At 36.0% G+C, this 20,732-nt stretch overlaps 1 protein-coding gene across 2 annotated transcripts in view; it reads right to left on the reverse strand.

The window, feature by feature from the left end:
- The window catches only part of PTH2R (parathyroid hormone 2 receptor), an 83,565-nt gene that overhangs the window by 35,269 nt on the left and 27,564 nt on the right, over positions 1-20,732 (reverse strand). For both annotated transcript variants that reach the window (XM_029932932.1, XM_029932931.1), the window contains exons 2-7: positions 20,286-20,388; positions 12,656-12,766; positions 12,425-12,546; positions 4,180-4,277; positions 2,067-2,256; positions 673-826 (exon numbers count right to left, since the gene is read on the reverse strand). In XM_029932932.1, the coding sequence (XP_029788792.1) occupies positions 673-826; positions 2,067-2,256; positions 4,180-4,277; positions 12,425-12,546; positions 12,656-12,766; positions 20,286-20,388 (778 nt within the window). The remainder of the gene's footprint in view (positions 1-672; positions 827-2,066; positions 2,257-4,179; positions 4,278-12,424; positions 12,547-12,655; positions 12,767-20,285; positions 20,389-20,732) is intronic.

Here is a 20,732-nt window from a genome sequence, read left to right on the forward strand (position 1 = left end):
CACATATGAGTTTTAATTTTCTCTTAAATTTGAACAAAAAAGCAAAATCCTTTTCCCCATGTCATGCTGAGTTAGTGCCTAGTCCAGGCTAGTACTGATAAGGTATTTTTGGAATGTGGGCTGATTATCCTTTTTTTAAATTATATATGCATAAAGTAGTTTGAATTATGTTTTTCCAAAAGACATTATAAGTCTACATAATTAATTTGTAATTTGTATCATTAAGTGCAATCAAGATGCAATCTTACAAATTCCTACCTGGCATTCTCACCAACTTATCAACGATGCATCAGTATAGCTTAGAAATTTAAAAATCAAAATATTTAGGATGAAATTATTGTTAAATCAGGACACTGACATAAGACATGAGCATAGCAGTTCTAAATGACTAAAAATGTGTTCTTTTATATTTCTGCCAAAGAATTCTCTCAAGAATCTGGCTGAAGAACACCAACCATAAGTTAAACCTGAAAAGTTTCTTACCCCTCAGAGGCTTATAAACTTGATCTTAATAACTTTCCCCATGAACAATGGAAGAGAAAAAAGGAGGTATGAAGGTCAGATGGGGAGCGATTTCGGGATAATGGCTGAAAGTATGCTAAGGACAGGCTTAACAGAAAGCCCTCAAATCCATGATCTGGTTTAAAGGGAAAGGAGACATAAATACCTTACCCCAGCCTATCAAGGTGAAGCCCCACAGGTATTTGGTGTCCGAAAAGAACGCCACAAAGATTAGACTATGCAGGTAGAGACCCTCCACCAAGATCCAGTAGTAATTCGTAGCCAGGAAGTAAATAAACATCACAACAGCAATCTTGCAGCCAGTCTGTAACAAATAAGCCAGAATTGCATCATATTAGAACTCTTAATTGTACTAGACGCCATATCATCCCACCAAAAAGCAGTTCTCCGTTTCCTTTTCATAATCTATTTCCTACATATAGAAAAACCAAGACTGTTGAAAGAGAGGACAAATTTATTTTAAGACAGCATCTCTAAGACTATGAGCTTGATTCTATTTTTTTAAATATGATTATTTTCCTTTAGAAATTGCCAAAAAATCACTTTTCCTTAATTTCTCCTGTTTATCAAAATAAGACTCAATCATCAGAGAAAATTAGGAAAGTACAGAAGAGCATAAAAAAGAAAGATTCGCCATTATTCTATCATAAATTTATTTTTTCTTGTCTTTTTTATGCTCCAAAGTCAATGGCATAAATTGACTTATCAACGATGCATCAGTATAGCTTAGAAATTTAAAAATCAAAATATTTAGGATGAAATTATTGTTAAATCAGGACACTGACTTAATTTGTCCGTGTCAATACATCTTACGAATCTATGGACTGGCTACATGATTCTGTTGATCTGAGACAGGTTCAGCCAATCTTGGCTAGGCTCACTCACAGAGCTCTACCCTCGACTGGCACACTATCATGTCTACTTCAACAGGTCACAAAGCCAGCCCAGAATCAGAATCAGGAGGGCCTACAAAGTTATAGGGCAAAGGCCAAAGATACAGAAAGGGTATTATTTCATACCCTCAAGGCATACAACCTACCATACTTGATATGCAGATATATAGTATCAGTGATCTAATTAACTGAATTATTTGATTCTAGTTACTAAATAATCCTAGAGCATTTCAGAGCAGAATCAAGTACCTGGAGTCTTATATTTGAACAAGTCTTTGAGTCTACAATAAAGAAACTACATGTATGGGATTTTAAATCCCACACTTCTGGTTTTGTAAGTGGGCTTTTTACTTTTGAAAGCCATGACAGTAGCCAGAAGCCATCTACCAAATGCACTCCACATAATTTTTAATGTTTCCATTCCAGAATGTTCTGGACTAAACACTTTTAATAGTCTAAGATGATGAGTAATTAGGCATGAAGCTTGAGGTCAGACCTGAGGTAATCAACATTATACAAATTGGTCATCTCTCTTTGTTAATTCAGAGATTAGATAAGCCCAAACAAGTTAACATTTAGTGGGATGTAAAATATAACGTATCTATAATGTTATATGAATCAGTAATGGCAGAAAATGATGAAAACACTTACATATTGTGATTTGTCCACAGAAGGCACTTTCATGGAACTCTGCAGGTCATCCTGCATTAATAGAGAGTGCAGCTCCTTGACTCCTATGTGAGTATGGACCACTTTGTCCTTGACAAAGATGCTTACAGCTCTCAGCATGAAAGACACAAACAGGTGCATGTGGATATAGTTCCTAGTGCAATGCAATCGTCTATGGAGAAAAAAAATATTCAGTACTTAGATTTGGATGAAATTAGAAATGGGGAAAGAAACTACATAAATGAGCCCATACTCCTCCACAAAAGAAGAAAATATAGGAAGCATGAACAAAAACCCATTACTACATATTTCCAATAGAAACAACTGGGATCAAAAACTAAAATGTAACTTTCTGATAAATAATTTCAAATTTATCCTGATCTACTACCATGTTTATTCTGATTTTTCAGTTAAGTATTATACTATATGATAGCATTATACTAAACTGTATATTAAAGTAATAAATGGTTAATGAAGACTATTTTCAAAAGGGATAAATATTATTAAAAGTAGAACTTTCACATTTTCAATACATTCCCTAAAGAAAAAGTAAAAATATTTTCATAGCATTACACAATTTTATTTCCAAGTACTGTTAAAGAGTAAACAAGCTGACTTTAACATAAAAATCTTTGAGTTTATAAAAGAATCAGACACAACTTACAGTCCTAACATACTTAGAAGTAGATACAGTACTAATTTTTTTTTTTTACAAAAAGCTAACTCCAAAAGAGATCTTTTCTTTTTTAAGTCTGATGGAAAACAACAATAACAACACTTAGGAAGGGACTTTTAATCGGGCCCAGCTCTATCATTGCTTGACCATTAGACAGTGCAACTTTCCTGTACAATGGACACAATCATACTTCTCTTCCCGAAAGGACAAAGTACACAAGTGGAAGGTAGTAAGAAATTTTTAATCCAATAATATATTTTTATATTTCATAATATAGGATGGGGTAGGCCACATGAGAATGACCTAAATTTAGACATTTTGGAAGTGTTTCATTACTACGTTAGGGACATGTATGCGTGTCCGTTCTGCCCAGATAGTCCACCTCATTGATTCTTTTGAGGGAGTTTCTTCACAATCAAGTGGGATTTGACCAGATAGGTTTCCAGATGTCAGTGGAAACCACTGACTGTGAATAGTGCCATCAGAGTATATAAATAGGCATTGATTTTTAGAAGACTCAACACGATTTACTATCCTATAAAAAAAGTACTTTGTTTTGTGAGATGGAAGTTTCTCAAGTTTTTGTACAGCATTCTGCTATATAGTATAGTAATTATATAAAAAGTGCTATATAGAAAAGAATTCATTAAATAGAGTGATAAATTACTATGTAAATTGAAGAATTACTACTTAGTGATGTACATCCTCCTGAAATTTTGTGTAGGTTTTTTTTTCTCATAAATATTCACCTATTATCCTAAACGACCAGAGGTACACTTGGTATAATGGAATGAACTTTGGATAGGAGTTGAAAGATGAAGGTTCTGTTTCCAATTGGACCACCTGGAACCTTGTGACCTTGGACACCGAGCTTCAGTTTCTAGGTCTCTAAAATGGGATAATACTGCCAAACCAACTTCATAAGGCTGTTTTGAGAACCCCTTTATAATTTTACAGATCAGATTGTGTTTCCCTTCTACTTTAAAAACTTTATTAGCTCCCTTATAAGACAAAATTCTACCCTTAGAAGACAAAATTCAAAGGCATCAAAATCGTTTGGGAAAAATGAAGTCTTTGCACCCAGGATGAAAATTTTTGTAACTCCTTTTGTTCTGCTCTTCATATGTCACTTTAGAAACAACACACTGTCCTGCAGATCTATTGGCTTACTGGCTTCAGACCGCTTTAATGCTTTTGAAGACTTTTTTTTAGTTTTTAAATAACAACAAAAATAAAAACCCTGAATCTCCCCATGAAAAATAAATTTTCAATGCCAAATAATATCAAAACACTGGGCTGAATTCAAAGACTTGCGCTGAGAAAAATATTTAGGGGCAGAAATTTTGACACCTCTACATCTTCGATGCATAGGAAATGGAGCCTGTCCCTTCATGGAGAGATGGACAGCGGATCACTCACCGGAAGTAACCAATGATGAGTATAGCCACAGCCAAGGAACCGAAGGAGATAGAATATCCAATCGTGTACATGACATAGAGGCGTTCAAAGAATTCTTGCTAAAGGGGAAGAGATTTAATTAGAAAAACAGGTTTGAACAAATAAGTAGAGATACATAAACTTAAAAATCATGTTTTCCCCTGTTTAGAGAGAGGCAATGTATTATCCCATTTATAGAACACTGATTATTCATCTGGTCTTTGTTTTACTTTCTAAATTCAAGTCAGAGTTAAAAATGTAATAATAATCTTTGACATTTCTTGCTTGAGGCCAAATAAAATGTTGCAATATTTACTTCATGAATTTTCATGCTGTCCACTTTAATTAATTGGAACTGTATATCTAATATGATATTTGAAGTAAACAAAAAACATGTTACATGGCTATTTTAAGAGGAAACTGGTAGAAACAATATGTCATTTTTGGAATATTAGTTCTAGCTTTCTTTAATTTTTCTTAATTGTTTAGTGTAAACTTATTTTTTGTTTTGTTTTGGTTTTGGTTTTTTCTTTTATTTAATTTAGTTTTTTAATTTATATCCAAGTTAGTTAGCATATAGTGCATCAATGATTTCAGGAGTAGATTCCTTAATGCCCCTTACCCATTTAGCCCATCCCCCCTTCCACATCCCCTCCAGTAACCTTCTGTTTGTTCTCTATATTTAAAAGTCTCTTATGTTTTTGTCCCCCTCCCTGTTTTTATATTATTTTTGCTTCCCTTCCCTTAAGTTCATCTGTTTTGAATCTTCCTCAGATGAGTGAAGTCATATATTTGTCTTCCTCTGACTGACTAATTTCACTTAGCATAATACCCTCTAGATCCATCCACGTAGTTGCAAATGGAAAGATTTCATTCTTTTTGATTGCCGAGTAATACTCCATTGTATATACATACCATCTTCTTTATCCATTCATCCCTCAATGGACATTTGGGCTCTTTCCAATCATTGGCTCTTTAAGTTTCTACTGAGCTGTCATTCACATGAAATACAGATCTCAAATGAACTTTTGATGGGTTTTAATAAACTAACTTTGCTGTGCCCCTGGCCAGTCAAGAACACCACCCACCATCCATCCCCTTGTCACTACTGTTCCAATTCCTGTCATCACAAATTGGTATCATCTGTTCATGTACTTCATGTACTTTTTGACTATTCTTAAACTAAGAATTAGATAGTATATGCTGTTATTTTCAAATACTGGTTTTGACATTCACCAATAGTTACATGAATCAATGATCCATTCCTTTTTAATTTTTTAAAATAATTATAATTTTCACCAAAACTGGGAAAGATGGTAAAAAAATAAAACATACTATGTATCCTTCACTCAGTATTCTCCATGGTTACATCTTAACATAATTATACTAAAATTACAAAGGCAGAAATTTGACATGGTGCAATTTGTGTATTTATAATTCTATATCATGTTATCACATATGTAAATTTTTATGTTTCTATAATTTTGTCATTTCAGGGGCACCTGTGTGGCTCAGTCATGTAACTGAGCTCAGCTCAGGTCATGATCTCATAGTCTGTGAGTTCGAGCCCCAGGTCGGGCTCTATGCTGACAGCTTAGAGCCTGGAGCCTGCTTGAGATTCTGTGTTTCTCTCTCTCTCTGCCCCTCCCCTCTCTCTCAAAAATAAACAAACTTTTAAAAAAATTTAAGTTTAAAAAACATTTGTAATTTCATAAATGTTATAGAAATAGAATCATAAAGTATGTGACCTTTTGAGATTGGCTTTTTTCACTTAGAGTAACGACTTCAAGATCCATTCAAACTTTCCAAATCAAGTTTGTTCTTTCTTCTGCTGAATAGTACAGTATGGTAGGTGTGTAACCTATGTATATTATTATATTTGAAACATTCCAAACTTTGTAGACAGCATACATTTGGGTCATGTTTTTTAATAGATTTCTTCAATCTCTGTTAGTCGGTATATTTACAGCATTTTTTAAATATAAGATTGATAATGTTAAGGCTAAGTCCATCATTTTATTTTTTATTTTCTGCAGTTCTATTTTTCATTTCTCTGTTTTATTTTCCCTGCAAAACTGTGGGTTACTTGAACATTTTGTAGAATTCCATTTCGATGTCTCTTTTGTGGTAGGTATTATTGTGTACTGTTTAATGTGGAACCTTTGATTACTGAAGTGTTACCTTTCTTCTTTTCTAATTACACACTGAAAGCTATTAAAAAGCTGTTTTTACTTTTCCCCCAATTTTTGATATATTCAGCTTTGATAATTAATCAGTTCACTCTTTTGCCATGGGTCACATAATTCCAACACATATTGTCAACTGTCTACATATTTTATTTTAATTGAATTCAATTAATTCTTTTGTGTCGAGAACATATACTCTGTATGATTTTAATCTCGAGATTTATTGACACACGAACTTTTGGTGTGTAATTTAAAAGAATGTGAATTTTGTAGTGTTTGGCTATTGTATTCTATAAATGTCATTTTAATCAAATTGTTTGAAAGATATGCTATGAAAGTTTTTACTTAATTGTTTTACCAATTACTGAGAGAATGGTATTTTTATAAATTCCAATCTGATGGGATTTGATCATGTCTCCCTTTAGCTTTGACAATTTTTGCTTTATGAAGCCCCTAGCTGCATGCATATTTAGGACTATTATTTCCTCCTGGTAAATGGATTGTTTTATCATTCTGATATGTCCCTCCATGTTGGCATTATTCTGTCTTAAAGTCTACCTAGTCACACCACCTGTTTTATGCTTAGGGTATGCACTGCATATAATTTATCCACCCTTTTGATATCAATAAATCTATTATCTTCACATTCATTTGTATCTTTCTATTTAGAGTACATTTCTTGAAGACTTTACATAATTAGGTCCTACTTTTATTACCCATTCTGCTTTTTAAGTGGCTGTTTACTTCTTTACGTTGAATACAATCATTGCTGTGGTTGGGTTTAATAATAACACATTGAGTTTTGCATTATGGATGTCCTTTATGGATCTTTTCTTTGTTCCTCTGTATCTACTTCCTTACCTTCCATTGGGGGGGGTCCAATCAAGTATTTCTTAATATTGCACTGGTGTTGTTTTTTAGCAGTTATGCATCCTGAACTTAGCAGAGAGCCTACATTACATAGTATTGAACTATTTCACCAACTAAGAAGTTTACAATAATATACTCAGTTTTGCTTCCCAGAATATATCCCTTTTATATTTTGTCTACATAACTTATAAACCCTAATTAAGAGACTATTTCGTTTGCTTTAAGTAGTCAATAGACTTTTAAATGAATTAAACTATTGATATAGATATAAAGATTAGATATAAAATAGCAATAAATAAGGATAAGAATATAGTTTTGTTTACTGTTGTGGTCTGTCATTTAAAAATTTTTTTTAAATATTTATTTCTGAGATAATATTTAAATATTTCTTTCTGAGAGAGATAACATACAAGTGGGGGAGGGGCAGAGCCACCCAAGCGCCCCTTCTCTGTCATTCTTATCCTCCTATATACCCATTCTGGTACTTCCCCTTCCTTCCTACTAGTCTTATGCTCCCATCTGGAAAGAGAACTTTCTTAAGTATTTCCCATACTGATGGTATGACAAAGATTCTCTCATATTTTTTTGTCTAAAATGTATCATTTTTTTACCTTCATCTTAATGCATATGATCACTGTAAAGATGCCATCCCACTGTATTCTGGCCTCACTGTTTCTGACTAAAAGCAGGCATTTTTCTTATTGCTGTTCCCTTGGATATAATGTGCCCTTTTTCTTTTTCTGCTCTTAAGATTTTCTTTTTTTCTTAAGTTTATTTATTTTGAGAGAGAGAGAGAGAAAGAGAGTGCAAGCAGAAGAGGACCAGAAAGAGAGAGGGAGAGAGAGAATCCCTAGCAGGCTCCACACTGTCAACACAGAGCTGGACACCAAGCTCAACATTATGAACCCATGAGATCATGACCTGAGTCGAAATCAAGAGCCTGACCCTTAACCTATTGAGCCCCCCAAGAGCCCTAAGGGGATTGATCCTTTAACAATACTGTATCTAGTATGCTGTTGAGCTTATCAAATGAATTCATTTTTGAACTGAATATTTCAATTTTAGAATTTCCATTTTGTTATATTTTAAGTTTTTATTTCTCTGACTTTCCCATCTGTTTTATGAACCTTTGTCACTAAATCATCTAACATATTTGTAATAGTTTTACTAAGTACTCATCCACAAATTCCAACATCTGGATCATCTGGGGGTCTTTTTTCCTGCTGTTATTCTTACTACAGATTTTGAATCCCTGCCTTATAATTTTGTATCACACTCCAGGCCCCTAAGTTAAAGAACAGTAGGGACTAAAGTACATGACGGTAACAGCCTGAAAAGGGCAGGCCTCTTCCTCTGTCAGGCTTCTGAGGCGGGGAGGCTGGTTACTCTGCAGTTAAGCTGAGCTGAACTCTGTTGTAGTTTTGTTTGTTATTTTTTTTTATGTTTTTTGTGATTCCTTTTATCCTGGTGTTAGGTTTTGAGAGCAAAAGCAGGACTCCGTCAGCAGACCTGGAGATCTTAGCACCAGCAGCCTCTAGGGGCCACTAGATGGATTTTAGCCCACCTGACATTTTCCAAGCCTTAGGACTCATGCTGGTATTTGAACCATCCATCAGCTTCTTGAGTCGCTAGGGATCTTGCTTTGCTCTCCTGCCCTTCCCTGGCAAATGGGCTGTACAACATGCATCTAGTGAAGGCCCCACGGGCCTCAAGGCATGTCTCCCAGCTCCCCTGTTCTGTCCCATGCCTTGGCTAGCTGCTGCCTCTCATTCTGAGAGCCCTCTGCACCTCCAGAGGGCTTTCTCTAGCCCATCTGTGCTACTACCCCCAGTCTTGGCACACGGCCTCCACACACTCAGCGAAGCCCCGAGGGAAACAACTGGTTGGTGGGTGACAGCTCACTGTGAATGGGGCTTACTTCTTGGAAATCTAAGCCCTCATCCCAACTCCTGTCTGTTAAAAGTTGGTTCAAAAGCCTGGCTCTTTTCTTTCTGTCCCCTCCGATGGGATGGTTGTTCCTCTTCTGCTACAAACCCAGGGATTAACAGCAGCCACAGGTCTCCTCTCTTACAGGAAGGGCTCGCCAGCTTCTAGGATTAGGATCATCTAGAGTTCTTGGCATCCTCAGCCCATGGTGAGTTATTACAAATTACCAATTTTGCGTCTTACTCAATCTATTCCTATTGTCACAACTTCCTACGTCCTAACTGGAAGCAAAAGATTTTGCCTCTTGGTCTGTTTTAAAAATGTTTACTACATTGTATTATCAGTTAATAAAATACTAAAACTTTATATAGAAAATATTTGGATAATGTGTAAAATACCAAAGAGAGGGGGGAAATCTCCTGAATTTTTGCCAACCAAAAGGAAGCATTTTATCTTGTGTATTTCTTTCCATTCTATCTCTATGAAGCATTTTCTATTGTTTTGAACATCAAATTCTTAATATACATCCAACTTTATTACCAGATTTTTTTTTTCTGTTAACCATATAACAAAGGAACTTCCTAAGGCCACAAACCCTTTACAAAAAACATTTATATAAGCTTAGTTAACCTTCTCTGGAAGGTGCTTCTGAAAACTTACATTCTTCAGAATATTCACTCTAGTCATTAGTGGTTCAAAAAACATTTTGTCCATTCAACTCCCCCCAGCCTAAATCTTTTTATACTTGAATCTTAGAAGTAACATTGTAAGATTAAAGGTTATGACCACATTGAAGGGTTTTTTTCATATATATTGCCAAACTGCTTTCCAGAAGTTCATTTAGCCTTTAGAGATGAGATGTATTATATGGCAATTTTTAGAATATACTATTTTAAATACTCTCAAAAATTTAATAATCTTATGGCCTATCAGATGAGTTTCTTCTCATCTTTTTACTAATAGTAAGTGTCTCATTTTGTTAAGCTAACAGTAAGGAAATTATTTAAGGAACAAAATAATAGATGTGTAAAATATCTTCCTCTTATTTCTCCCAATAAAGATATTTATTCCCAATGCACACTCTTTTGTTTTTTACTTCTTGTTCCTTATACAAAAGCTCTCCTTCTAACCATTAAGGATTAATAACTCATAAATAAGTAATATCACTTTCCCCTAGAGTATATCAAAACTCGAGGAGATATCCAGTTTTCTTAGCAGGGGATATTTATTTTTCTTAAGTTTTCTCAAATTATTGCTTAAGGGTTGTAAACAATATAAAACACTCTTCATATTTTTAATTAAGGAAATAAAATTATGGTAACAAAATTCATCAAATTTTTGACTTTTTTTTAAGTTTATGTTTTATTTATTTTGAAAGAGAGAGAGCAAGCAGGGAGAGAAGAGAGAGAGGGAGACAGAATTCCAAGCAGGCTCCCCACTGGCAGTGTAGAGCCCAACGCAGAGCTCGAACTCACAAACGATGAGGTCATGCCCTGAGCCAAAATCAAGAGTTGGATGCTTAACTGACTGAGCCACCCAGTCGCCCGTCAGTTAATGTTTAGATCTCTTCACATGAACTAGTACATAGGCGGGTGTATTACCATCCTCGGTTACTTTGACTGTTGGAATATATAGTAATCACCAAGAGTGGTTCTAAGATTAGAGTTTAGTGTAAATAAAACCATGATTTAACTGAATGGCCGTTTAAAAGCTGTGGAAGACTTGCATCATCATTTAATGCACAAATAAATTCATCACAGTAAATACTGTTTACTTCTGTCAATGAAATTAGAATTATTGTGAAGCATTTTATATTAATTCATTGTTAGTTTTAGCTCCATAGTGGGAATACACCATCTCCTCACATTGACTAATTTTATGCAAGAAGCTTGTCAACAATGAAATATAAAGCTGAAGGGCTTTCAACAACTCCCTAAGGAGTTCATTAAGGTGGTAGCACTTCGGGCCAGAAAAGAAGAAGGCGAAGAAAGGAATTCCTGTTAGTGTGAAATCAAAGACGTCTTCAACTCACCGCTTCTCTTCCTGCTCTCCCTGCTCCCGTCCCCCACCCCCAACTAAAAACAAAAAAAAAATCAAGCATAACGAAAAATGTCTAATGCTGGCAGTGTGTGTATTGTAGACTGTTCTCAGGTCCCCTAGAAATCATTTATACATCCACTTGCCATATTTGCTCCTTCTTTATATATATGTGTGTATATATATATGCACATACACACACACATATATATACACATATATACAGCAAGAATTTTACTGATGCGGGCTGAGTGATAGAAATTTAAGCATGACTATTAAAGCCTATGTATCACTTAAAAGTGATTATCTAGAAGTTTCCAAAGTTTACCTATGATTGCTATACTGCAAGCCGCACTGGTGAGGAATTTTGAGATCAGGATTCCACTCTAGATCCTGTCATCAGCGAGCTGAGTCACACTAACACCCAAAATCTCTGCTTCGGAGTTGACTCACGTGCAAAATTACGGTGTCGTCTGGAAGACCTATAGGATGCCCCTTGCTGCTCCTTAATGCTACAACTCTGATCTTTCATATACTAATGAAGTCATCTACTGGTTAATCTTATGAAATGACAAATATATCTTTAAAATACAAATCTCCTTCAGGAATATAGAGTGAAATGCGATGGAGCCATGCATTCAAAAATCATGAATCCTGTTGCTGACTACCGACCTCAATTTTCATGTAAATATAATGTAATATAGCATAGTACAATATAATATAAACATAATGTACTATAGCATAATACACACCGACTCATATTTATTAGTATATATGCCTGTGTCTCAGCCAGAAAACTCTAACCTAAAGAAAATACAGAATGTTTCAGGTCCCACACCTTTCCTTAACCAGATAGCTAAAAAGATTCCAACCCTGCTTTTATCTTTTATAATCTTTCTGTCCCAGAATAAAAAGGTTTTTACATATAATAGTTGACAATCAAGAACTGCATAAAAATATTCTGTTTTCCCTTAGGGGGTTGCAAATACAAAAATATCATTACCTTTTCCTTTTCTTTTTAAGTTTATTTATTTTGGTAGGGTGAGGAGGAGCAGAGAGGGTAAGAGCGAGAGAGGATCCCAAGCACACTGACAGTGTGGAGCCGGACACAGGGGTCGAACTCACAAACCGTGAGATCATGACCGGAGCCAGAATCAAGAGTCAGCCGCTTAACCGACGGAGCCACCTAGGCGCCCCAATATCATTACCTTTCCTATGCTGATATCTGGCTGCAGAAAGCGAAGGCATTCTGAATAATTAGCCCACGTTTTATTTAAACTGTACATAAAATCCCACGTTCCATTGGGGTTACAGTGTCGGAAAGCAACTCCTGTAAAGACATGAAGAAAAACATTGAGATTGCTCAGTTCCCTTGGCATCCATTGGGGTGGAGAAAGTAGTTTCTCTTCCAAATTAATCACTGCAGAAAAATTCAGTACCTTTATGATTGAAGTCGTAAATATAAGGAGGGCATGGGACAGCCAATAGTTTCCCCACTGTTCCTCTGGGCCAACAAATGAGTCCATCCCATTCTGGGAAACAGTTTCCCTCTAATAAAGGAAAAAATTAAAAAGCAAATAAAGAAAAATGCAATTGGAACCAGACGCTAAATGCACTGAAAATACCTGCAGCAACATGTAAAACAAATGAGTAGTTATGCAAACTAGAATGGCACGGATATGATGCAAATGTCCGCAAGTTTATCCACCCAGCCTCCTTAAAGGTCCATTAATAAGAATACTTGATTTGCATAAATTAAAATATTTTAGTGATTCCAGAATATATCAGTTACAGCAATTAATATATGAGAAACATTGGAATTCATTGTGAAAAACCTCTGTAGTAAAATTATAGGATAGTTGTAGCTACATTGTCTTACTCTAGATTTTAAAAAATTGATGTTAAAAAATGATATATGAAACAGATTGAGCTTCACAGACAAGCTCCAAGATTTGGGTTTGCCTTTTTGCCAGTGATCCTTTTTTTTTTTGTATTTTTATCAATAATTCTAGAAATGTGCTTATGTCCAACACTCATCTGAAACAAAATTCTCACAAAATCTACTCTCCTCAAGAACCAAGTATAAAGATATGGGGGGGAGGTGGGGGGCGGGGATTGAATGGACAAAATGCATCCAGAACGCAATCACTTCTCACAACCTCCATTGCCACACCCACGGTCTATGCTGGTCAAGCCATGGTCCTCCCATTTTAAAACTTGGAAACTTCTGGTGCTCCTGGGTGACTCAGACAATTAAGCGTCCAACTCTTAATTTTAGTTCAGGTCATGATCTCACCGTTCGTGAGATCAAGACCTATGTCCGTCTCTAAGATAACAGCCAGGAGCCTGCTTGGGATTCTCTCTATCCCTCTTTCTCTGCCCTCCTAAAATAAATAAATAAACCTAGAAACATAGAACAAAATGAAATTTGGAGACTCCAACTTTCTCTTTACAGTTCTATAATTACCCACAACACAAAATAAATACACATTAATAAAGTCAAACTGGGACCTATAACATTTGGAGTTTTGTTTTTAACGACTTGATTTTATAACTAGGCAGTTGCATTTCCATTTCCTTTCTTTCATAGACACAAGGAATATGTTTATTTTCTTTCTATTACAAAATTTTTTTCATAAATAAAGCAGAGAATACTACCTATATACATCCCCTAGAATTGACACTTGCTAATAGTTTACTATATTTATTTCATCTAATTTATTTTTTCTTTAGTATTTTAAAGTAAATTGCACACAGCACAACAACTCACTCCTAATATTTTAATCTGCATCTCTCAAATTTAAAAGAACTTTAAAATGGAAATTTCTTGAATTAGCTAGTGAATTCAAAGTGCCATTTTTGTTTTTTACACATAAATTGAAGACATTTTTCACTGAAACGTAAATCTGGCTTCCAGATGTCATTCTTTATCTCCCTTCACTTTTTCACACAATAGGCCAAAATCTTCCCAAAGGCTTCCCATCTCACTCGCAGGAAGAGCCAAGTCTTTACACTGTTTGAAAGCCCCGGCAAGATCCCACTATGTGTTTATCTCAGCTAACATGCTCTTGGCCTCCTTCTCGTTCAATTCCCCCGTGGCCTCAACACTTATCCCCTCCGTCCCACACTTTTACTCACATGGTCACTTCTGAGTAAACACTCCCCATTTAGAATTACATTCAACACACTCCTTATCCCCTATCCTGCTATATTTTTACCTGAACTGTCATTGCTTTCCAATATTAAGTGTCATTTTATTACTGGTTTCTGAAACCACAGGGAACCTGAAGGTGGGGAATTCTGTCTTTGTTCCATGCATTAGCCACTCAGCACCTGACCAGCACTTGACAAAGTCAGTCAGTGCCAACACTGTCTTCTTCAGGACTCCTCTCCATTAGCCGTGTGGGAACTTCCCTCTGTTTCAAGGATTACCTTCAATGAGTGCTGTATTCACTTTCCTATGGCTACCAAAATAAATTACCACAAACGTAATGGCTTCAAATAACCCAAATTTATTACCTCACTTTTTCTTTAAGTCAGAAATCCAGTGAGTTCACCTAGGACTGAATTCCCCCTTTCCTTGCTGGCTATCAAGTTCTAGAAGCCAAGTGCATTCCTTGGTCGTGACCCCCTTCTCCATCTTCAGTTAGGAGGCAGGTCAAACTCACATTTCATGTGTCTCCTCCACTCTCCTTTTCCCTTACTGATGTGCCCACCTTCCTCTGCCACTTTGAAGAAGCCATGAGATTACACTAAGCACATCCAGATAATCCAAGATAATCTCCCTATTTTTAAGGCCCATAACCATAATCCCACCTGCCATGCCCCTGTGTCATGTAACAGCACACGCAGGCATAACACCAGATATTAGGGTCTGGACATCTTTGGGAACCCTTATTCTGCTACCACAGGGACTATCCATTATAACCCTCTCAATTTTTTAGTTACCAATTACACTAACTGTAGCTGAGGAATTTTGTTCTAGCTAAAGTTCATGATGTCAAATTGTTTGTTGAGTTTTGAATAGTCAATGCCAACACTGATCTGTACAGAAAAGAATCCAGCATAAACCTGAAATTAACTTCTTAGTGTCCTCCATAGCACATGGAAACTAATAACTGGATTTGCTTTGGGGATTGCCGAAGCAAGAAGAAAAAGAAAATGTCTTCCCTCACCCACACTATTTCTATAGAAGGGAACATTTTCTTGGAAACGACCTCATTTGCTCACACTGGCTCCTGCTTCTGGTACACAGCCTCCCTGGCTTCTTTCCACCATTACCTGCATTTTGTTTTTCTTTCTTGTTTAAACAGAGTGCAATGACTCAATCTCTTTCATCAACTTTACTCTATGCATTCTTCTATATTTTGATAGCATTCCACATGGCTTCCCATTCACTCACTTTGCCTTTAATGAGTCATGAATGCTTATTTATCTGGACTCTCTGATCCTTTACCAGATATCTATTGTGCAGTCTACATAAATTGGACCTGGAAAACATTCGTGTGCATTCTTGTGTTCTGGTAATTAGTTGTCTCTATAGACAATGCTGCAATTTTATTTGATATTTTCTGGCAAGAGTTAGTCATATTATGGAATAGGGTCTTAATATAAGTTTAAAATCCAATGACCAGTTTATTCTATAATTATGTAGTTTTTAAACTGCTATGGAGACAAATCTACTGACATTTTCCTCATGCCCTACAGGGGACACTTTTCTAGTTTTTTATAAGATACCACCCGACACACACACACATACCCCCCAAAATTCAGAAAACCAACATTCCCCTCAAATAACATTTCTGTAGATTGTGTTCATCTCTCTGGTGGCCCTTTGACAAAGAGAATAATAAATATTCACAAAGGTTGACAGGATTGGGGAGGCCATGACCTCACAGAGATAATACAGAGATCTTAATTAACATCTACTCTTTGATCATCATTTCTCGTTTCATGTGAGTAAATACTTTCATTAGTTAGCAAGAAACAAAATAATTGTCTGATGACTCACCAATCTCTCTTTACAAATTAACACCATTAATTACATTCCTTGTAATCTTTTGTGTAGGACAAACTACTTATTAGTGGAGCTCCTCAAACCGTGATATCTACACAGAACGATCTACAACTTGGAAAATCCCACTCTGTCTCTTTTCAGTTCTACAGTTTTCCACAACACAATATAACCACACATTTGTGGAGTCAAACCAGGACCATTTATATTTGGAGGGTTGTTTTTAAATACTAGAATCATTTCATAACTAGTTATTTACATTTTACTTTTACTTTTCTTTCCTAGATATGAGGAAAATGTTTATTTTCTATTACAAAATTTTTTCATAAATAAAACAGAGACTATTACATATATACACACTACCTAGAATTGACACTTGTTAATATTTTACCATATTCATTTCATTGAATTTCTTTTTCACTGTGGGTTTTTTAAAGTCAATTGCAGACAGCATTAATACCTCACTTCTAAATATTTTGATATGCATCTCAACTTTTAAAAAATTTAAAAATGGAAATTTCTTAAATTAGCCAGTGAATTCAAAATGTCATTCTAGTTTTTTACAGACAAACTGAAGAAATTTTGAGTCAAGTCACATATAATTACACATAGTTTTTCACCAAAAGGGAAATCCATGTTTGACCAGATTTAATTCTATCCTATTTGTATGGGCAAAGGTCTCAAAGAAACTGTCTTTTCTCCTTTGATACTTAGTCAACCACATGTTTCACATGATTCACACCTTCAGAAATTTTAGATGTTACATAAGTTTATATCCAGATCATTTATTCTTTTTATGTGTCACTCACATGATATGTGACTAATTCCTACTTTCTTGCCGTGGCCCCACCCTATTCCCTGTGCCAGGAATATCTTTTTACTATCCTCCTCTACACATCTAATTCCTACTCCTTTACTCTTAACATGAGATGATGGTTCCTCCAGGAAGCCTCCTCCAATCCATTCCCAATCAATTATGATACTTTTTCACTGGTCTGCAGTTGGGATGCTTCTGTTGTTAACCTCACACACCATCCTGCAAGATGTCTACCTCCCTTGCTAGGTCATCATCTCACGGGGCCCGGACGTCATCACTGGGCAAGGACAGAATCTATCCAGAAGCACTCTTTCCAGTGCTTACTACCAAAGCAATACACCGTGAGCCCATAATATATTTGTCAAACTGTTAAGAGGACAGTGAAGATGACAATGTGGGACTAGCGTCTATCTTTCAGCTCAAAATTTCATGAGACTACATAGATATTAGCTCATTTAGCCTTCATAGATAATAATCTTTACAAATCCTTTCACGGTGATGTCGCTCCTTGTTAGCAGCCCTCATGTTTGAGATCAGAATCAGTGTTCTTCACAGTTGGCATGAGTGAATCTCTTTTCTGACACTTTTAGTGTCAGAGAGCTCCTTCCTAGTACAAGGCACCTACAAAGACTGGATTAATACAAAAACATGCTTTCTTAAAACACAGTTTTACTAGCTAGAAATGAGTGGAATAAAGCTGAGGCCAGAAATTATTCCATAGGCTCAGCAGGCACTGCATTGGGGGCTTCACCCTGGAGACCTCTACTGACTTGCTGGCTGAGAGCCTGGATTACGATTGTGCTCAGGTAACAAAAGATGAGCCTGAAGCCTCATGCAGTCAAGAAATTGAACCCCTGTATAAGGTCAGGATCTCCCAAAAATGCCTCCCTTAGTGAGAGAACAAGAAACAAAGCTATCCTTCAGAAAGAGATTGGCTTGTTTCACTCCTGGCTCCATTTAGAGTTAGAATAGAAAACTATTTAAAATTTTAAAAAGGATAGAAAACTATGGAAAAACATTGTTCTCTGAAAATGTCTAACCACAAGCTCACACTCGTGTGTGGTCTTAATTTAGTTTAAAATAGACGTAGGTAGGTCAATAGGCACCTCACAGAAGCAGACAGAAATTGTTTCTGGAAAAACGTGCTTTAAATGAGGACTCCACAAGTTCTTTATCATAAATCAGTAGACACACCAAAAATAAAGCCACCATGTATGGTAATATGCATTGGCAAGCAAAGTCTACGGATATCAGAATTATCAAATGCAGAATATAAAATATGTTTAAGAAAAAAAGTTGAAAAGTTATTGAAGATAAAAAAAGACTATCAAAATTAAATATGAAGATTCTAGAATATGAAAAATGGATTATCAAAATTAACTTAGTAGATGGTTTAACAGCCATCATACAAAATTGAACAAAGAGCGTACTGGAAAATATATTTGAAGAAATTACCAAAATAGCAGTAGAGAAACAAAGAAAAGGAAAATATATCAGACATGACACGAAGAGTAGCATAAGAAGGTGCTACATTTGTCTCATTAAAGTTCTAGATGGACAGAATAGGAGACTAGGGGACAGCAAGGTCTCAAACACAAAATAGCAAAACATTCCCACCACTGAATAAAGACACAGATCCTCAGCCTCCAGAAATCAAATGAATCCATACATAGATGCAGAATAAAACTATAGAACATCAAAATCAAATAGAAGTTCTTAAAAGCAGCCAGAGAGAAAAAAGTAACCATCAACAAAGACCAAAAACTGATTTGTCACCAATAACAGTGGAAGCTAGGGGGGAAATGAAATAGTACTCAGGTGCCAAAAGTGAACAGTTCTCAATCAAGGGTCGTATGTCCAGAAAAAGTGTATCTTTGAAGACTGAGACCAAAATAAACATTTTTTCAGACAAACAAAACCAGAGCATTTGCTGCAAGCAAGTTCTAACATAAAGAAATCTTGCAAGACATATTTCAGCTTGAACAAAAATCACAATATATAATTAGGATAAAACCATATGACTTTATTAACAAAATTATATGACAATACAGGGCACCTGGGTCACTCAGTCAGTTAAGCGACCAACTTCAGCTCAGGTCATGATCTCACAGTCCGTGAGTTCGAGCCCCATGCCAGGCTCTGTGTCTCCCTCCTTCTCCATCCCTCCCCTGGTCACACTCTGTCTCTCTCTCAAAAATAAAATAAAAACATAAAAAATTATTTTTGTCACAATTATATGACAATAGCATACAATTTGGAAGCAATTAAAGTATTTTAAATTGCGGATATTATTCAAGTAGGAGAAGTTACTGATATACTTTCAACTTTCTTAAATATTTGGAGACTAGAACGAAGTAGATCAAACCAGATATTTCACGATAGGGCATAGCTTTAAAGATGTTATCCGCTGCATTCAGAATGTTGGGAATTCAGGGAAATTCAGTAAATAGCACCTCCCTTTTTAAAAAAAATCCTTAAATATATTCAGCTATTAAGGCAAGGCATTTTCCCATATAAAACATTGTAATTTTCCCACTCCTCCAAAGATTCCAATAAATAGCTTTCTCAATGGCCCCATGAGAACGATGAGTGACCACCAGGGCACAAAGTCCACCACAAGCCACAGTTCCTGCACAGCTGCAACGGTAGAGCAGCATCAATGCCACCACAAGCTCATCTGTAGTGTTATAGTTCTGTTTTGTAGTGTCACACTTGAATTTGGAACTAATTGAGAAATTGCATAGAGAGTCAGGCAGATGGAAATTAAATAATCATTTCATTAAGAAGAAAAACATTTTGAGTACAGGGCCTGGGTACACACAAGAGGGCCTGCTTGTTTGTTCTCCTGATACTTATATATACTACCTAAAACTGCAAGCAAGGCCCACCGGAACAGAGGCTGTCCCTCCAAGCTTACTACCTGGTTAAGGGCAAACCAGCATGCATGCCCTCTGCAGGCAGACGAATCCCAAAGAGACGTCTGGGAAAGAAACTGATGTGTACGTGCTCAGAGGCTATTCTGAAGTTCAGAAACCAGGCAAGTCATTCTGTCCACTGGGAGGGAAGAGCTTGTAGTGAAGGAGATGAAAAGGCACGATTCTGCTACCACGCCCTTGCACATAGAAACACGCAATGACTGATGAGGAACTCCCTACTACCAACTGAAGAGGGGAATTTAAAGTCTTTGTGAGGACCAGGGTAGGGTCACAAGGAGACACAAAGTTATCACCACCTTTACCTCCTCCCTGGGGCTGAGCTGTGATGTTGAGCTCACACTGTACTTTAGCTTTCAGAACAAGGACAATCTGCTCCTCCATGGTCACGGTGCCACCAGAATCCAGCTGTGGAAACGAACAAAATACAGAAAAATATTCCCATTGCATTATTTTTAAGCCATGATATAACCTTTCGTCATTTATCTTCTAATACAATTGAATACTAAAGTTGTGATATCCAGCTATCTGAAATAGTCTTTTATGAGTCAAACTTTCTATGAGATATCTTTCACCAGATACATTGATACTCATCTCCATCTTGAAACATGCTTCTAACATACAACAAGTGAATAAAAAATTTTTATTGGGTGAGGTCACCTAGATTTGGCTTTATTTAACACCACCAGTAATGGAGAGGAAATTCTACTATTGGAAAACCTTATTTCAATGAAATATATTTTAAATATGAT

This window comes from Suricata suricatta, chromosome 3, assembly GCF_006229205.1.
Source record: "Suricata suricatta isolate VVHF042 chromosome 3, meerkat_22Aug2017_6uvM2_HiC, whole genome shotgun sequence".
Taxonomy (NCBI): domain Eukaryota; kingdom Metazoa; phylum Chordata; class Mammalia; order Carnivora; family Herpestidae; genus Suricata; species Suricata suricatta.